This window comes from Ambystoma mexicanum, chromosome 1p (assembly GCF_040938575.1).
Source record: "Ambystoma mexicanum isolate Mex_15411 chromosome 1p, UKY_AmexF1_1, whole genome shotgun sequence".
NCBI classification, from domain to species: Eukaryota; Metazoa; Chordata; class Amphibia; order Caudata; family Ambystomatidae; genus Ambystoma; species Ambystoma mexicanum.
In genome coordinates this window covers 755,084,907-755,104,079 of record NC_090921.1, presented here as the reverse complement: position 1 = coordinate 755,104,079, position 19,173 = coordinate 755,084,907, and the positions used below count along the sequence as shown (strand labels likewise).

Sequence of the window (19,173 nt, the reverse complement as noted above, 5' to 3'; positions counted from 1 at the left end):
GTCTTAGAAGTGTCTGGCACAGCCTCCAAGTCCCAATTAGCTAAAGAACTGTTAAAAGATCAGTAAAGAAGTGGCAGATGAGGTGGCGTTTTCATACCTGGAACAAAACGCCATGTTAAATATAATGTGTGTGCAGTCAAAAATCAGAAAAAAGAAAAACATTCAAATGTATACAATTAAACAAAATAACTCAATGCAGGTTTCAGTCCCTGAGTTATTTTAAAGGGACTCCATGATTTTTACATATTTTATTAAATAATGTTCATGACATTATTTCAATGTAAATATGTTGCAAAAGTCAGACAATGTATTCTCTAGATTATAATGCCCGTTAGAGTATTGCAAAGCAAATAATCTAAATCTAAATGTCTGTAACTAATATGTAATTCTAACCATGCCGATACTGACACCTACTGGCCAGGAGCAGTATTGTGATTCACCATTTTTTCATTTACTTTAGTGCTCTAAGAAATCAGGTCCATAATAAGTCCGTTTAGGGAGCCCCTGCCCACAGGAAATTAATAGAGACTGCTTTTGGAAAGCACTGGGGATGAGCTCAAGCCTGCTTAAAGCCTGAGGTAGCTTACCTATATCTTATCTAGATATAAACAGAGAGACACACACTCATATACATTCTTAATATATCAACAGGGGACACACATTCCCTCTCGCTCTCAGCCTTATTCACATAGTGTTTGGTTTTTCAATGGGATTGTGCCATTATAAAACGCTTCTGCAAATCAGGCCCTCGCTCTCTTAGACAGGTGCACACATGCAGTGCAATGTGTTTGCAGCAATCAATCAGCAAGAATTTTCTATGGCGCCAGGAAAAACCTCAAACAGATTATATCAGGACAGCAATGACGTCAGCGTTTGGCTGGTTATAACATTTTCAAAAATAATCACAATGGTATCAGCCCCTTCCTCCGGCCACCCCCCCCCTCAAGTTTCTGTGTAATTAACTTCATCGTTGTGGTTTGTGAAATCATTCGCCACTCAGGAAAATGCAAGACAAGTTGCTATTATTCTCTCATGTAAAACACTCTAAATACACGTGTTTGAAAGCCTCTAGTAATCAACGTCCTTCGCACCACCCAGCCTGCGTCGGCTGACACTGGATCTTTTGCAGAGAGCGCATGGGCCTTCACGGAGAGCACGGCCGTCCTTCTTTTTCGGCTAGTTTTGATTGAATTTTCGATGGCAGCTCCGGATCTGTAAAATGCTCTGTAATTAATAGTTATCAAATGTTATTTCTTTCCCTCCGAAAAGCAAAAGAATCCACCCAAAAAAACTGCTGTAATACAAATGCATAGGGTCACACATAATCTCGCGCTGAGTGAAACAAGAAAAGAGGCTACAAACGGACTTCTAAGGAAAGGCTGAAGCCGAAATTCGCATGACCCCTGCGTGAACTAGCCAATGGTGTTGGAAAGGAGCGGGTGTAGTGTGAGTGTGTTACTAGATATTCCTTCTGAACGGAGGAAAACTCACTTTCTTGACCTCAAGATGATGAAATGCTAAAACAGCCAACAGGAAGTGATGCCATTTGACCCCACCCTGAAGTGACATCACGGGGAGCAATGGAACATTACCTTTCACCCCTTGACAAAACAGGAAGTGGCATCACATAGCATTGTTCCTAAGTACACTACGAAGAATATGGTCAAGATGTCACTATAATGTGATATACATTTCATATAAGATTGGATCACCATATGTATCGTTAATATCAGTGTGTATAGGCCCATATTACCAAATTACTGTGAATTCAAGCAGACGTCCAAGGCCTAATGATATGTTATTTATATAGCACTTACGCTTAAACGCTTTCTAAAGAACAAATATACATCATTAGCACCCGGCACGCGTGGCGCAACGGGAATACTGCGTGGTGATTGGCTCATTTGCGAGCCATACCACACGGTATTCCCTTTTACGCCGTGCGTGCCGGCTATTCTGTTCCCGGCGAGAGGCGTGGCAGCCCCTCAGCCAATGAGGAGGCTCGAAATGGGGCAATCCCTGCTCCGAGCCGCCCCATGGCTGGAGGCTTCCTTCGTCCCCTGCCGGGGACTCAGGTAAGAATTGGTTTTTTCCTCCCTCCTCCCACCTCCCACCCCACCAGACTTACCTTCTATCCTGCGATCTCCGGCGGGGGACGATGGAAACCTCCAGCCGTGTGGAGACTCCACACGGCTGGAGGCTTCCATCGTCCCCCGCCTAAGACAGCGGTACTTTTTTAAAATTTTTTATTTTTTTTCCTTCCCCGTCCCCCTCCCTTCCGCCCTCCCAACCCCACTTACCTTCTATTTTCTTCTGGTCTTGGGAGCGATCGCGCTGGGAACACTTGTGTTCCCAGCACGTCCTCTCCCGATGGCCGCCATGGAAAGTGAAAACGGACTACGTTTTCCCTTTCCCGGCGGCCATTTTTGTTCATTTTTTTTCTGTTTCGAAACAAGCGAAACAGAAAAAAAAATGCCATTAGCACCCCGGTCTAACGGGCCGGGGTGCTAATGGCAATAAGACCCTCGGCGGCGGGCCAATACCGCCCACGGTAATGCCCCCGGGGCTTCGTAACTACGGCCCCGGGGGCATTACCTGGGGTGGTATTGGCCCGCCGCTTTGGGTCTTAGTGCCACAATATCACCCAACCAGTGTTGATACTCATTTATCAACAACAGAAGGATTACAGGCTGAGTTGAGGTGTTTAAGAACAGACTAAATCAGTGACTCGCCCCATGAAATGTGCCTGAAACAAACCGTTAATGAGTCTAGCAATTATTGTATAGAATCCCAGAAAGACGCATTATTTGTTATTCCTATTTTTTTATTTAGGGTCAGTGCTCAAAGTGTTACACTTATGGAATCCCATGTTTTTTTAAGAGGCCTGAGCAAGAAAGCCAGACACTCCACAAACTAAGAGCCACCCAGGAGCATACATTTAAAAAAGTAGAAAAAACATTTTCTTTTATTTTTATGGAGTAGCAAGGGCGACCACAGGGGTAGCAAGGGAGACCTCAGTGGTCGCAGTTGCGACCTCTGGCGACCCCCAAATGACGTACCTGGCTCACACAGACCCAGTGCTTTAAGTGGGATAAGAAATCGGTGGAGTGTGGGGGGCAGGGGCGGTGGGGTAATGCGTCGTAATGCAATACTTGGGGGCAGCGCCTAAAAAGGGTCTCGCTCAGCCTTAAATCCCAAGTAGCTAATAAAGAGCAGTGACCTAACTGTGCCAAGCGAGTTTACATATGTACAAAGGAAGGGGGAAATAACTGGTGTAAAAGATTATGTGGTTTATGTGTGTAAACATTTTGACCAAAATGAATATATTCAAATATGAAACAGAACATCAAATCAAAAGAGGTCAGTACACCATGCAATCCCACAGTTCTTCTGAAAGACACTCATTATTGGCACATATTAATTAAAGGCATTCTATAATAATACTTTAATACAATGTGTGGCAAAAATCAAAATCCTTTCTCTTACAATGTTCCATTCTGTTTGAAAAGTACATCATTTCACATTTCTTTAACTGATGTTGTGATTCTAATCATTACTGAAGTTGATATCTACTGGCAAAGAGCATTATTAGTAAGGGAGGTCAGTGCAGAGAGTCCTGGCAGAGCCCTGGTTAAAGGGCAATATTGGGAGACTGCCAGGGCTGAGCCCTGGCCCACTTAAACCCTGCACCGACTCAAGGTTGCTCAAAGAGCCTCTTCTTCGTGATTAGTAACCCGGACTACCTCAGAAACGCAGTAAGCATCAGATACAGGCAATCCATGTGCCCCCATAGCGTGCAAAGGATGACCCAGTAGCCTTTTCACATAGCTTGATTTCTGAGGTGCTGAAACTAATATTGGAAGAAGAACCGGTACCTGTAGGTAAGACTGGATATCTGAAAACATGGCAAAAGTCGGGGCACTATGCGGGGGGTGGGGTCAGCCCACTTTTTTCAGAGGTTGTATGCCATACTCCCTTTGTGTTTTCAAGGAATTAAATAAACAATTGCTGCACCCTCTTCCACTTGAAGTAAATAGTCCTGATGCCAGACCCTTAGCCACAAGACCGTACACAACTCTTATCATGAAGTTGTAAAATGCCCTATATAGACATTCTGCTATACAGGACATGTCTTGTTACAGATTCTTAGGTATAAAAGGTGTGCACCTTTTATACACAGCCAGCAATGTTGTAGGAACATCTGTTATCTTGGCAAATGCTTATTTGTCCTGTGCTCTTTCTTCGATTGGGAAAGACGAATTGAATGTAATGTTCATATTTCACTTTAGGATATGTTCACTTCCTGTGATGTCACTTCCCATTGCGTATGTCAGTGTTCCTTCACTTTTTTAGGACTAGGTCCTTGTCTGAAACAAAGGAACACACGAGGTGTCCACACCTCAGTGCTCAGTGTCTTGGCAGACCTAGGAAAATGAGGGGTAATTATGCAGCCCAGCTCTCGCTGCTTCAAACTCTAGCCTTCCCTCTGTGCTGCATTGCGCATAGTGTGAAGGAGCAGGTGTAAGCAGGCATAAGCACAGTGTCCATGGGGGCAGAGGGCGTAGTTGCCCTAGTTCTCATTTTGCCCTGAGGAGATTCTGCAAGTAATTGCCTGGGGAGAGCAAAAAGGAAATAAAATGGATTGGTGCCATATTGCAAAGACTGCTCAGCAGGTTAGGCGACTGTTGCCGAGATGTTATATGTTTAGACATTAATGTAAAGCCTATAGCTCTTTTCCAATCCCTGCTGTAAAATGTATTGCTTCTACCTGTGGATGGGTGCAGCTCCAATTCTCTTGGTGTTGGAATTTCTGGCCCCGTAGCTAAAATCAAAAGTTGCCACCCATGGCAGAAGAAACCTTTGTCTGCAGTCCCTGTACTGTTGTTTGATGTAGAGTGAGAAATCCCACTCAACTGCTTGCCTGAGAAAGCTATGTGAGGTCTTCCTTCCCTTCTAATTGTCCCCCAAGAATTCTAACTTCTTGTCAGGTCCTGATTCCTCTTGTTCACTCTTTGCTCTCTGGGTTTACTCTAGAGGGCTGCCCTGCATCATGGTTCCCTCCCACCTTGTCTTAATAACCCTCCTTTCTCAGATTCCTCGTGGTCCCCCCTTCTACCGATCTTCACCTCCCTCCTTTCTCAGATTCCCCATGGTTTCACCTTCCCCATGTCCTCATCTTTCTCCTATCTCAGATTCCTCATGGTCCCCCATTCTACCTGTGTTCACCTCCCTCCTTTCTCAGATTCCTCATGGTTTCACCTTCCCCCCCGTGTCCTCATCTTTCTCCTGTCTCAGATTCCTCATGGTCCCCCATTCTACCTGTGTTCACCTCCCTCCTTTCTCAGATTCCTCATGGTTTCACCTTCCCTCCCATGTCCTCATCTTTCTCCTGTCTCAGATTCCTCATGGTCCCCCATTCTACCTGTGTTCACCTCCCTCCTTTCTCAGATTCCTCATGGTTTCACCTTCCCCATGTCCTCATCTTTCTCCTATCTCAGATTCCTCATGGTCCCCCATTCTACCTGTGTTCACCACCTCCCTCCTTTCTCAGATTCCTCATGGTTTCACCTTCCCCATGTCCTCATCTTTCTCCTGTCTCAGATTCCTCATGGTTCCCTCATTCTACCTATGTTCACCTCCCTCCTTTCTCAGATTCCTCATGGTTTCACCTTCCCCATGTCCTCATCTTTCTCCTGTCTCAGATTCCTCATGGTCCCCCATTCTACCTGTGTTCACCTCCCTCCTTTCTCAGATTCCTCATGGTTTCACCTTCCCCATGTCCTCATCTTTCTCCTGTCTCAGATTCCTCATGGTCCCCCATTCTACCTGTGTTCACCTCCCTCCTTTCTCAGATTCCTCATGGTTTCACCTCCCCCCCCCCATGTCCTCTTCTTTCTCCTGTCTCAGATTCCTCATGGTCCCCCATTCTACCCGTGTTCACCTCCCTCCTTTCTCAGATTCCTCATGGTTTCACCTTCCCCATGTCCTCATCTTTCTCCTGTCTCAGATTCCTCATGGTCCCCCATTCTACCCGTGTTCACCTCCCTCCTTTCTCAGATTCCTCATGGTTTCACCTCCCCCCCCCCATGTCCTCATCTTTCTCCTGTCTCAGATTCCTCATGGTCCCCTATTCTACCTGTGTTCACCTCCCTCCTTTCTCAGATTCCTCATGGTTTCACCTTCCCCATGTCCTCATTTTTCTCCTGTCTCAGATTCCTCATGGTCCCCCATTCTACCTGTGTTCACCTCCCTCCTTTTTGAGATTCCTTCTGGTTTCCCCTTTCCACCTATCTTAACCTCTCTTCTTTCTCAGATTCCTCGTGGTTCCCCTTCGCCCCGTCTTACTCTTCCTCCTTTCTCATATTCCTCATGATTCCCCCCTTCCACCTGTCTTAATCTCTCTCCTCTCTGATTCCCTGCACCTCCCCATTTCACCTGTCTTAATCCGTCTCATTTCTTAGATTCCTCGTGGTCTCCCTTTCCGCCTCTCTTTCTCCTCTCTCTCCTCTCTCTCCCCTCTATCTGTCTCCCTCCCCCCCAGAGCACCCATGTTCTTTTCCATCCATCCCCCCACTAGCACCACTTTTGTGCTCCGTTTACCAATCATATACACTCTCGCTGCCCTTGGGTTCAAATCAAGTTAAGAGTTCCTTCAAGGTGTGTCCAGACTCCCACTGCATTATAACATAGAAAATACTTTAAAAAGTACATTGAAACAGAAATCCTCCCTGAACATGGCAAAGACTAACGCATCCCCCCATTTTCCTGCAACCATTTCACTGCATTTGGACGGTAGCCATATTACCGCTTTAGCACGGTGGTGAGTAGAGGGTAAAATAGGGAGCATATAGTAGGACAGAGGTATGGGGGGCTGGCCCCCCTAGAAAATGCTGCAGTAAAATATGGTATAATATTCCATGCGCTGAGTAACCATAGATCCGACTGCGACAGAGGATTCCGTTCCAGAGAGGTGTGTTCTACACATTGCGTGGGCCTAAGAGTCCTCCTCAGCCATGGGAGGGCACGTAGGGCCTGGGAAGGATGCCCAAGGATCGTAATTCTGCCATGCCTATGTCAGACAGAAACAACTCCCACCAGATCAAGGCAAAGGTCACTGGAACTAAGGATGAAGAGTGTGTCTCCTCTCTGTTTCATAGCAGGCCAAAAGGCCTGATCAACTTCTGAACATAATGAGCAGGAAGGAGTACACGGATAGAACAGGGAGGCCAGTAAAGGAAAAGTATGTAAATACAGCCAAAACACACAGAAAGAAAGAAAGAAAGAAAAGCCCAACCGTTTCCGTTTAAAATGACCCTAGGCCTAAAAGACCCGATGATCATCTGTAAGGATCGCGCTGGCAAGATCAGCCCTCGGGAAGATTGATTGAGTGGGCGCACTCAGAGAAGAGTCTTTCCTTCTGGCCTAGTCGCAGAAGCCTTCAGCCAGTCTCTGGTCGAAGTGCTTGGCTCCACATGACCGGCATTCACTTCATCACCGTTGCCTGCATTCACTTTCCAAGTAAGATGCACATGTGACCCCGATGTTATTTCTGGAGCCGCCTCTGTTCCGCATCCCAGTACTTATGCCTCCTCCCTCACCCTCAGACGGGGGTCACTTCTGATGAGGTTGGTAGCAACCAAGAGGATATGAGGTAAGTCCTTCCTCTTTGTAGGGGAATGGAGGGGGTGGGGCCTCATCTATATATTGAACACGAGTTGGAATTCCTGTCAACCTCCGTTCCACTTCATTCTTTTAGATGAGGGTCCACCCCCTCCCATAAAAGGGGGAAGGATTTACCTCATATCCTCCTGCTTAGAACAAACACGGGAAGGAAGGTGTGGGGCCAAATCTAAAAGATTGGATTTGGGATTACTGTTGAGTTCCAACACTAAACCCAACGCCAGTCCAATCTTTCAAATGATACCTCACCCCTAAAAATGTCCCACAAGAGGGTACAACTTACCTCATATCCTCCTCCTCATATCCTCCTGGTTACTACCAATGCTACCAGAAGTGACCTGACCCCTGGGAACCGGGGCATGGTCTCAAGTACTGAGACGAGGAAGAGTGGGACTAGAAGAAATTAAAATGACTGTTAAGTAACTCAGGCATTACCCCATGTCCCTCTTCCTCTTTCAGTCCTTACTCCTGAAGTATACAAAAAACGAAGGCTGCAGAGGCGCTTCCGTAAAGGCGAACACCCAGCAGATATTGCACACCTAGTGAAATTTGATGGTCAAACGACTCCTTCAGTATTACACCGCTCGGACGACCGAGAGACCAAAGCCCTGCTACTCCTGACCGGGAAGAAAGAGCTGAGCATGCTGCTCAGCTGTAAAGGGCGAGGCCAACCTTGCTGCCTTACAGATCTCCAGGATAGAGGCTACCTTAGCGTCAGGCCAGGGAGCTGCCAACCAGAGATGTCATTTCACCAAAATGCCAGGGGTAGCGGAAGTGACATCACACGACCCTTGACCCCCTGGTGACATCACAGGAAGTGATGGCAAACAACCTTCACATTTTTAGATGCCTCTAGCACCCGTGTTTCCAGGTGCTCTCATTTCAGCCAGATATGAGAACCGAGGTACAGAGTGAGGCACGATTTGTCCACGATCACACATTTGGGGAATGCCATTTTTCAGATTCCATGTGGGGTCTATATGTAAAATATACATAATGCAGTATATCTAACAGGGTAACAGAAATCCGTACGCAGGCTTAAGCTAGTGTATGAAACAGCTATAGATCAATGGACACAGAAGTACATGTTATCTGTGGCGTTGCTGTGTTAAACAAGCCAAAAAAGCACTGACCTGGGGAGGCGTGCACTGCTGTTTAACCAACAGAAAAATGCTGCACGAGCAAGGCCTGAAAACTAAATCATTGATCAGAGTTTAGTATCAACAAAAAATTCCCTGGTTGTAAATGTATATATGATTCAGCTACCACTACAATAGAAGAAACCTATTAGACTGGTCTGCGTGCACAGAGGGGAGTGCACATGATAATGTTATCTTTGCTGGAATATAATACCTGGGAACATTTCTTTCAATATACCCAAGACGCCCCCCCCCATAGTTTTTATTATCTAAGCGTAATACTGGGTGCGAGAGGACTTTAAAAAACACCATTTAATGTAATTTCATTGCTGCACACATACATTCATGGCACCACACAGTTATTTAAAATTGAAAACACCCACAAGTTGCTTCTCACCAGGGGACTCACTGGCAGACTTCAAGGTGCGCACTGCACACTACCCCTTTGTCAGACACAGTGGTGCCCAATGGCGTAGCACAACATTTCCCCCCAGAGTACATGTTTCGAATAATGGGTTAAAATGGTGCATTACAAAGCACACTTTCTGGGAAAATGTATGCTAGAAGGCCAGCAATCGGTTGTGTAGGGTGTAGGGTGAATCATGAAAATAGTACAATAGATGCAAGTCACCAAAAGCGCACAGGGCATTTCCCAATGCATTATTTATTTGTATTTATTTGTTTATTTGTAGAGCGTCGGGGCGCATACGAGGAGACAGACACAAAAGAGGATAGTACATTGGACGTGACAGGTTGACACATAAGGAAGTTATCAGTAGGTGGCGAGGGTTCTAATCTGGGATTACTTGAAGAGCAGAGTTTTAAGTTTTTTGCGGAAAACATGGAGATTAGTTTCCAGTCTGAATTGTACACGGTCTTCCATTTTTAACCAATGCAGGTCACGTCTGAAATCGCTAATGTGATCTCTCCTGGATTTTTGTTTGATGATTCTTATCGCCTGATTTTGAATCAGTTGGTACTTATGTAGGTTTTGCTTGCTGGTGCCAGCAAGGAGTGCGTTACCATAGTCCAAACGTGATAGGATGGTAGCTCTGGCAATGGTGGCACAATTCTTTTCATTAAGAAGAGGTCTAATTGCCTTGAGTAGTCTAATGTAGTAATTGCAGGTCTTGGTGACGTACAAAGCTTGAGCATCAGCGTTGAGTGAAGCTTCGAGAGTCATACAAAGTGTTTTGACCTTATCAGCTACTTCGATGTGGGATTCCTTGATTTGAAATGCCTTGTAGTCGGATGTCAGTTTGGCGCGCGCCTGAGAGGATCCAAATACCATCAACTCAGTTTTATTGCTATTCAGGCACATCCAGTTGTTGTTCATCCACAATTCGATGTTCTTGTAGAGGATGTTCAGTGTGATACTGTCCTTGGCATAATCACCGCTCAGTTCCATAACTAGCTGAGTATCGTCAGCGTAGTTAGTGAAAAACACTTGGAGTTGTTCTAATAATTCACACTAAAGGCGAATGTAGATGGTGACAGGCTAGCTCCCTGAGGAACTCCGCATGAGATGTTATGTTCGGTTGAGAATTTGTCTCCCCAATGAACATGTGATCTTCTATTCTCAAGAAATGAGGTGAGCCAGCTTATGGCTTCATTGGAACAGTTTGCAGTTTTGGCTAGTGCTTGTTGTAAAAGTCGGTGGTCTAACAGATCACCGACTTTTACAACAAGCACTAGCCACTTAGGTCTAAAAGCACTAGTAAGCCAGTTTTGCCCTTGTCCGTGATTTCCAGCATTTTTGTTTGGAGGTCTAGCATTGCTGTCTCAGTGCTGTGTGCAGCTCTAGAACCGGATTTTTGTGTGTGTAGTAACTCGTTTTTATCAACGAATTCCTGTAATTGTGCTGTTGCGACTTTGTCCATGATTTTAAGGGTGAAATTGCAATTCGTAATAGGCCTCAAATTATTAGGGTCGCGTTGGTCTAAGTTGTTTTTTTTTACTAAAGGAGTAATGGTGACTTTTTTTTATATTTTCCGGCACTATTTTATCTCGGAAAGATGAGTTTACAATTTTCGTGAATAAAGGAGCAAAAATGTCCGAGTGTTCAAGTATTATTTAGGGAGGGAGCTTATTTTCCGCACATGACGATGGTTTCATTGAAGCCAGTGTTTTCTTCATGTTATCGATAGATATTTGCTGGAATTGGAATTTCTCTTTCCCCTTGTCAGTTGTTGGTTTTACTGAGGGGTTAGGTTGGGGCTTAGTCTCGAGGGCAGATGCAATTCGTTCTCTAGCCTTGATGATTTTATTGGCAAAAGCTATCTGGGTGCTTTCACATTCCTGTTGGGAAGGGTTGAAATTGGGAGCCAGAGCCTGAGGTTTGTCAATAGATTTTAATATGTCAAAGAGTTTGCTGGTAGAACTCGATGATGCTTCGATTTGATTATTGAAGTAGTTTTTTTTAGCTTCGATAATGCTGTTCTTATATGATTTATCTAGTGCCTTCCAACTGATCTTGTTCTCGTTAGTTGGTTTTTTTTGCCATTGTGTTTCTCGAAGTTTTTTCTCCTTTTTTAGGTTGCTTAGTGCTGGGGTATACCATTTTTGATGGTTGGAATTAGGCCTGACTGTCTTTGCACGACTGTGTGCTTTAAGATTTATCAGATTTAGTATCTGATGGTCATATTTGCTTATAATGGTGTCACAGGAGTCCGTTTCCTTGATGTCAGCCAGAATAGTGTTGACGCAGGATTGTAGGTCTGCACTTTCGATATTTTTGAAATTTCTTGAGTGTACTTTCTTAGCATCGTTAGCATGTTTTTTTGCTATCTGCGGAATTAGGAGGTTGAAAACTACCTTGTAGTGATCAGTCCATATGCATGGGGTAGTGATGACATTATTTATTTCGATATTATTGGTAATGACCCAATGGCCATGGTAGGGTCATGATTCAATACATTGAAATTGATTTTTTGAAGATTTTTTTCAAGATGTATTGCTTCTTTGTCATCGCCGCGCCATCGATTCAAGTCTCCAAGAATAATTGTGGATTTATTCTGTCCTGTTAATGAGTTGGCGTGGTGTATGAGTTCATCATTGAACTCTGAGTCAAGTGAGGGAGGTCTGTAAATAAGTAGGAAGTTGATACAATTATTATCTGTGGGACTATGTTTAAGGTGTAAAGTTTCACAGCCCAAACATGTTGATGTCCTGGGGAACACAGGTATCGAGTCTCGTGATATTATGGCTACCCCGCCCCCTTTCCCACTCTCTCTATTAGTATAGTGGATTTTAGAACCTGTGGGGACTGCTATGGAGCATGTGGGACCTATGGGGTCCTGTAGCCATGTCTCAGTAATGCACATAATGTCTATGTTGTCTGAAAGTATCAGATCATGGACACATTGAGCATGGTTGTTAAGAGAACGTGTATTCAATAGGCATACTTTAAGTTCATTCGGATTGGGGGCAGTCAGAGTTTTTGCATTAAGATTGTGTATATTTTGCGCTTTGGTCTTTATTTTTGTGAAATGTTTAGTATGAACATTAACAGTAGAGGTCCGGGTATTCCGTGAGGTCGGATTGGGATCATTGGTGGAGTCCTTATCAGTGCTAGCTAACTTGCTATCAAGGATCTCTAGCAGGTGTGCATGTATAGTTTCTGATTTTTGCAGTTCTTGTAGCTTAGAAAGAAGTGCATTTATTTTAGCAAAACCCATTATTACCGTGGTTTAGGGCTTGATGTCCCGAACCCTGGTGGATGCAGAGTTTCTGGCCGAGGGCGACGGGCTCAGCGGGACCGGCGCAGACCGGCTTGCCCCAGAAGCGCCAGCGCAGAAGCGCCAGACGTTTCTGGAAATAGGCAGAAAGTGCTTCTGGGAACTGTAGTTCCCGTTAGGTAACTCGCACACAGCTCTCACACAGCAATCTAAATACGAGTGCTTGCTCGTTGCTCAATGTGTCCCAAACTCAGTAGATGCAATTTAAATGCACAATGTGAGAAAAAACACAATTCACACAAATTCAGATGAACAAAGTAAAGTATAGGTAAATTCGTCCTAGATAGGCTAATTAGTACTTATTTCAATCTGACACACGGAAACAAAGTATGTGGTTCGGATGATGATAGAAATCTAGTTTCTCTTTTCCTTCCCAGCCCTATACTGCGGGGTGACTAACCTCTAACAGGAGCATTGAACAATGAACAAGGAAGCTGAGAGGTTAATATGGAATGCTCAGCGGGACCGGCGCAGACCGGCTTGCCCCAGAAGCGCCGGCGCAGAAGCGCCAGACGTTTCTGGAAATAGGCAGAAAGTGCTTCTGGGAACTGTATCATGCCGGTCCCTGCAATATATGCCATACATGGCTGTGCCCATACATTTCCATGCTGGCTCCACCAGCATATGCTAATATTTCCATAAAGGACCATATTTAGCTTTAAGATGTTTTTATACAGTATCATTACTGGCACTGGGCACAAAACTGGCTCTGGCAATATATGCCAGTACTCCTATGTAATTACATAGTCCCGTTGGTTTGGCCATTAAAAGTGACACACAACAGTAAACTTGTCCAAACTGGTTCCAATGTAAGCCAGTCTAGACCCATAAGAACACTTACCTTGCTTGATTCATCATAGATGCTCAGTTAATCATGCTACAGTGAAGAATATACAGGCCGCTACGGCAAAGCATCAGTCTCGCGAGGTAACACTACTAATCATGCTTGCTTTTTAAAAGATGCTGAGTAATAAATGTCATGCCACAGTAAACAATAGCTAGACTGACTGCACCAAAATGCCAGTCTAGCCAGAGAATGTCACACATGAACTTGCCTTTGCCCAAAAATACCAGTAAAACATCCAACGCCACTAAAGGATGAGGCAAAAATACTCCAGTGATCCCCAGTCTCCCAGGGCCTTACGCACACATGCATCCCCTTTCACCTACCGGTCACTCAACCATATATCTCCTCTCACACTCGCGCACACTGGATTCACCACACAGGCACACACCAAACCCCACCCATAACATTCAAACACACACTACCACATGTATGCATGCTCATTCACCTACCAGTCACTCAAACACACATTCTCTTACATCCACTCATTGCCTTCTCTACACAGGCCCACACCCACCCACCCAGAACATACAAAAACACATCACATGACTTCTCATTCACCTACCAGTCACTCACACATTCTCTTGCATCCACTCATTGCATTCTCTACACAGGCACACACTCACCCACCCACCCAAAACACTCAAAAACACACATCACATCACATCAATTCTCATTCATCCACCAGTCACTCACACCTTCTTTTACATCCACTCATTGCATTCTCTACACAGCCCCTCCACCCAGAACACTTATAAACATACATCACATCCCTTTTCATTCACCCACCCACCAGTCACTCACACCTTCTATCACATCCACTGATTACATTGTCAATACAGGCACCCTAAGAACCAACCCACCCAGAAAATTCAAAAACACACATCACATCACTTCTCATTCCCCCAACATTCACACGCATACATCTGACAAGCACTTCACACATGCAAAACACACATCTTACCAAAAAAAAGCCTTCTTACCTTTTTCTTGCAGCTTCGGTCCATCCTTCCAGGCCCCCTCGGCTCCTCCGTGCTGCCCACAAACCGGAACCAAGAAGCTGCCAGAGCTTCCTGCTTCCTGGTTTCTGTATGTGAGCTGCAAGGAAGCCGAGGGAGAAGGGGTTGGAGCTGAACATTGCATGTGACATGTGCCACATGTCATGGTCAGCTCCAACCCCTACTGAGTGCCTCCCTGCCCAGCCTTCACCCTGATGGGTGAGGACTGGTCCGGGGACCCACCAGACCTGGTGTGGCGGGGCCCAAATGCCACAGGAGAGCCTGCTATACCAGGAGCACCCATTTTTATTTTTAAAGTTGGCGTCGCAAAGGAGCACCAGGGGTTGCAACTGTGGTCACCAGGGGTCACAGTTGCGACCCCCTGGTGACCCTCAAATGACATCCCTGCTGCCATCCCCCATTAGTACCCGGCGAGGGATGTTCAGATTGTTACAACTGATCTGATTGGCCCTGGCTGGGTCGTTACCAGCCCCACAAAGACCTACCTGCTGTGGTTCTATGCGCCGCGTGCATCGACTGGCCGCCATGGAAAGAGAGAAGGGACTACTACTGTAGTCCCTTCACTCCGTTCCATGATGGCCATTTTCTTTGCTTACTTTTTAAATATCTTTTTCATGTCCACCATGGAAAAGGAGACGGGACTACGTATTGTCCCTTCTCCACGATCCATGGTGGTCATTTTTTTTTCTCGAGTTGCAAAACGGTTTTCATGCCGTTTCCCAACTCGAGAAAAAATACTATTAGTACCCTGCTACAACGTGCTGGGGTACCAATAGCAATAGAACCCTTGGAGGGGGAGCATTACCGGTCAGGTAATGCCACTGGGGCTATGTTAAAGTCCTCGCTTTGCTCAGGCTTGGAACTCTTGCCCCGGGGGCATTTCCCAATTGGTAATGCCCCCCCTCCTCGGGCTCTATTGCTTAAGTGGAGGTACTCGGGGTATCAGGAGGGCACTGCACTCCAGCAAAACTATAGGTTAAAGCAATCGTTCCATTGAGTCAGTTGCTAATCATCACAGGTGAAGTTTATCAATCCCTCCAAGAAGCCCGAAAGTAACAGACTCCCAGAAAATCGGAATTCAGTGGTCATGGCAAGGTAAATCAAGAGAACCTGTCTCAAATCCAAGTGTACCAATTCAGTGGCTTTGGCCCAAAGACCCTCTTTGAGGGAAGGGATGATAATCTCCTTTAATAGGGGAAAAGAGGAACCCATTTTAGGTAGAAAGGTGGTGTTGCATCTCAGCAGTATGGCTGTCGGGAGACCACTAAATAAGGCAGGGAGCCGAGAATGGCCCCATGTTCCCCAATCCGCTTAATACTAATAATGACCACTAAGAAGGGAGTTTTGAAGGAGAGAAACTTCATGTCTACTGAAGCTAAAGGTTGAAAAGGGGGCCCTGGTTACTTTTAGTGGCGTTGGTAGTAACCAGGATAGATCTACATGGTCAAAGCGAGAAAATAAAATCTGAATGCTTTATTTTGTCTTTTCATGCAATTGGATGCAGGGGAGACCGCCCGCAGCCCCCTCCCCACGACTCCCCTTAATTAATGAATCATCCTAACCCACCCCCCACATTTAATTGCGGCAAAATCCTGAAAAAAGGTTTTGCATTTTCACATTCAAAATATTTGTAGGCGCAGTAATGGACTGATACCACCAGGACGATCTGAAGCAAGTCCTTCCCCCTTATAGGGGAAGGGGAGGGGCGGGGCCTCATTTACACGATTGGATTAGACTACACCAAGGTTACAAACGGCCCTCATATGAACTAGACAGAAGTCAGCCGCTGCCAGACACAATGGACTAAAGCCAGGATGCTCACTGCCCGGAGGTAATGCACTGGACAGAGGTCAGATACTGCCAGACACAATGGACTAGAGGCAGGATGCTCACTGCCCGGAGGTAATGCACTGGACAGAGGTCAGATACTGCCAGACACAATGGACTAGAGGCAGGATGCTCACTGCCCGGAGGTAATGCACTGGATAGAGGTCAGATACTGCCAGACACAATGGACTAGAGGCAGGATGCTCACCGCCCTGAGGTAATGCACTATTTTTTATTTGTTTATTTATTTGTTTATAATGCATCAGAGCCCACGGGCATCATGGTGCACATGTACACCAAAGACACAGGAAAGTGGCGGAACAAGACAGGCTAGAACGGATCAGGGAGGACTAAGCAAAGAGAAAGGTTTTCAGTGCCTTCTTAAATGACTATGTTGGAGTCAGAGTGCAACGACAAAGGGAGGCCATTCCAGAATCTGGAGGTGCAGTTTGCAAAATATCTTCCCAGTCCTTTGGATTTCTTGATGGAAGGGGAGCAACTAGATTGGTGCTAGCAGATCTGAGAGAGGGCAATGATTTGTACCATGAGAAGGTTGAGTGAAGGTAACTGGGAGATTTCCCAAAAAGACACTTGTGAAGTAGGGTCGCTGCTTTAAATTGACATCTGGCCGAGACTGGTAGCCAGTGTAGTGCCTGCCGGTGAATTGAGATATGACCTGTGTGGAACTTTTTTTTACAAACCCAAAACGCGTCATTTTGAATCGTTTGCAAGCGCTGGATGCTTTTTTTTGTCGGCCCTTACTAGCAGCGCACTACAATAATCTATTCTTGACAAAATGGTTGCCCGAGTGATGGTAGCCGAGTTGTCCTCGTTCAGATACGGCCAGATGTTCCCTACTAGCTTTAGATGATATGAGCAATTTTTAGTGACTAAGTTCACGTGGGTCTCTGCACTCAGTGCGCAATCAATTTGAACACCAAGTGTTTGAATTTTCTCCCTGACAGAGATGCAGCAGTACTGGATGTAAAGTGTCTGCTAATAGTTGTGGAGTTTAGCCCTAGCTTGTGGGGAGCCAAAACAGTCTTTCCCCTGTTGAGGCACATCCCGTTTCCCGTCATCCAAGAGTCTATTTGGTTGTAGAGGTCTTGGAGGAGTAAACTGTCAGCGGCATAGTCTCCCGAGAGCTCCAGGACCAACTGCGTATCATCAGCATAATCGGTACAGAATGCTCCAGATTTTTCTAGGAGGCTGCATAGGGATACGATGTATAGGTTGAATAATAAGGGGGACATGCAGGCTCCTTGCGGCACTAGACAGAAGTCAGCCACTGCCAGACACAATGGACTAAAGCCAGGATGCTCACCGCCCGGATTCAATGCACTGGACCAAGGTTGTCCACTGCCTTCTACAATGCACTAGCTCAAGATGACCTACTATTCTGGGTAATGGGGTATACCAAGGTTACCCACTGACAATATATAAATCATCAAGGTTGCCCACTACATTACAAAAATTCTTCGGGTGCCATTTTGAGGCTGACTAGGGCCACATGTGTATACTGGCATATAGATAATGAATTGTATTGAGCAGTAAGGATTGAAGTCTTCCAGCGGGGTGGGATATCTGAAACTCAGTGAGGATGGATTAGGGTTCGGTCCTGAGTGATTGCAGGTAAGGTGGCGACTTTGGGGGCGCAATGTGCTGCCAGTTTGTTTGAGGGTGTGTTGCTCTGTTGGAGAGGTTTAAGCTGGATTCCTAGCACAATGGTTGGTCATTATTGTCAATAAGTGTTTATCTTATAGGAGGTGATACTGTGCACGCAAAGCAGTGCTGATGTAGAGAGAGATAAGCTAGTTCCTTTTGGGAGCAATGTGAGTTTCAATAGTTCTCCAAGACAAGACCAGTTTTTAGCTGGGGTGTTTGTTGTTTCTTTTGCCAGGACCCCTCACCAAGCAGCTGTGTTCTTCTAGCATCATCCCAAGGTTGCAGATCCTTGATCAGCAAGTTTTTCCATGATGGTGCCATTACCACTCACAGAGCTTTAGGAGTGCTGAGATGGAGATCCCGCGTAACTAGCAGGCTAGCCTGGGGTCCACGGGGCTCCTCTTGCCACATGTAGGCTTCACATACGCAGGGGACACGTTCTATTACCCTAGTTTTCCCGTTCTACCATGGCCTACTAATGTGCATGCAATTCAACAGAACAGTTTGACATGTCGTCTAAATTGAACATATCCATTTCTTACAACTTTGGTCTGAAAATTACGCATGCAATGTAATGTACCATCTAACATGTCTTGTTTACCAAATATGCATGTAATGTGCATGCAAAGTATTGCAGAGTCATCAACTGCAATCAGCTGCTCTAGAGATAGTTTTGCATATACATTCTGCTTGCTCCACCTTTAAGTGCAGCATTCCCATATGAGCTGGATAAGCCAATGCCAAATTCAGTTCTCATGCGAACAACCAAATATTCACTGAAATGGCAAACCACACATCACCCGACACATACAAATGTTAAATATAACGTTACAGTATTAGTCACCTCTGCCAAAAATTGTCTATTACATCCACCTTTAAATGTGTAGTATAATTATCATGTGATGTCTTTTTCATGCAATGCAAATTTCTATTTTCCTACTATGAATCTTAGTGGTAGAAACCTGAACCGGCGGCACACCGGATACAGAGGCTCTGACACACGGAACAGCAGAGGAATGCCACAGGCATCAAACCGGCAAGCCAAACTTCACCTGGTACAAGCATGAACTGTGAAGTGGACTATACCTATAGCAGGTCGCCACTGGCAAATGCTGGTGGACCAGCAGAAGAAAAGCAGGCAAGACCTGAACTCTGTTACATGCTTTTGGATGCCTGTGACCCTGCCCCTGGAGAAAAGGAAGACAGTGATTGGCTCAAGGAACCAACTGATAGAGGAAACCAATCGAAGGAGAGGAAGAGGT

The 19,173-nt window shown here is 45.5% G+C and overlaps 1 protein-coding gene across 1 annotated transcript in view; it reads right to left on the bottom strand.

Annotated features, from left to right (window-relative positions):
* Positions 1–233: 233 nt before the first annotated feature.
* RIIAD1 (regulatory subunit of type II PKA R-subunit domain containing 1) overlaps positions 234–19,173 on the bottom strand; it is a 136,772-nt gene continuing 117,832 nt past the window's right edge. Inside the window, exon 4 of the mRNA XM_069650707.1 lies at positions 234–1,224. Within this exon, the coding sequence (XP_069506808.1) occupies positions 1,145–1,224 (80 nt within the window). The 3' untranslated portion in view covers positions 234–1,144. The remainder of the gene's footprint in view (positions 1,225–19,173) is intronic.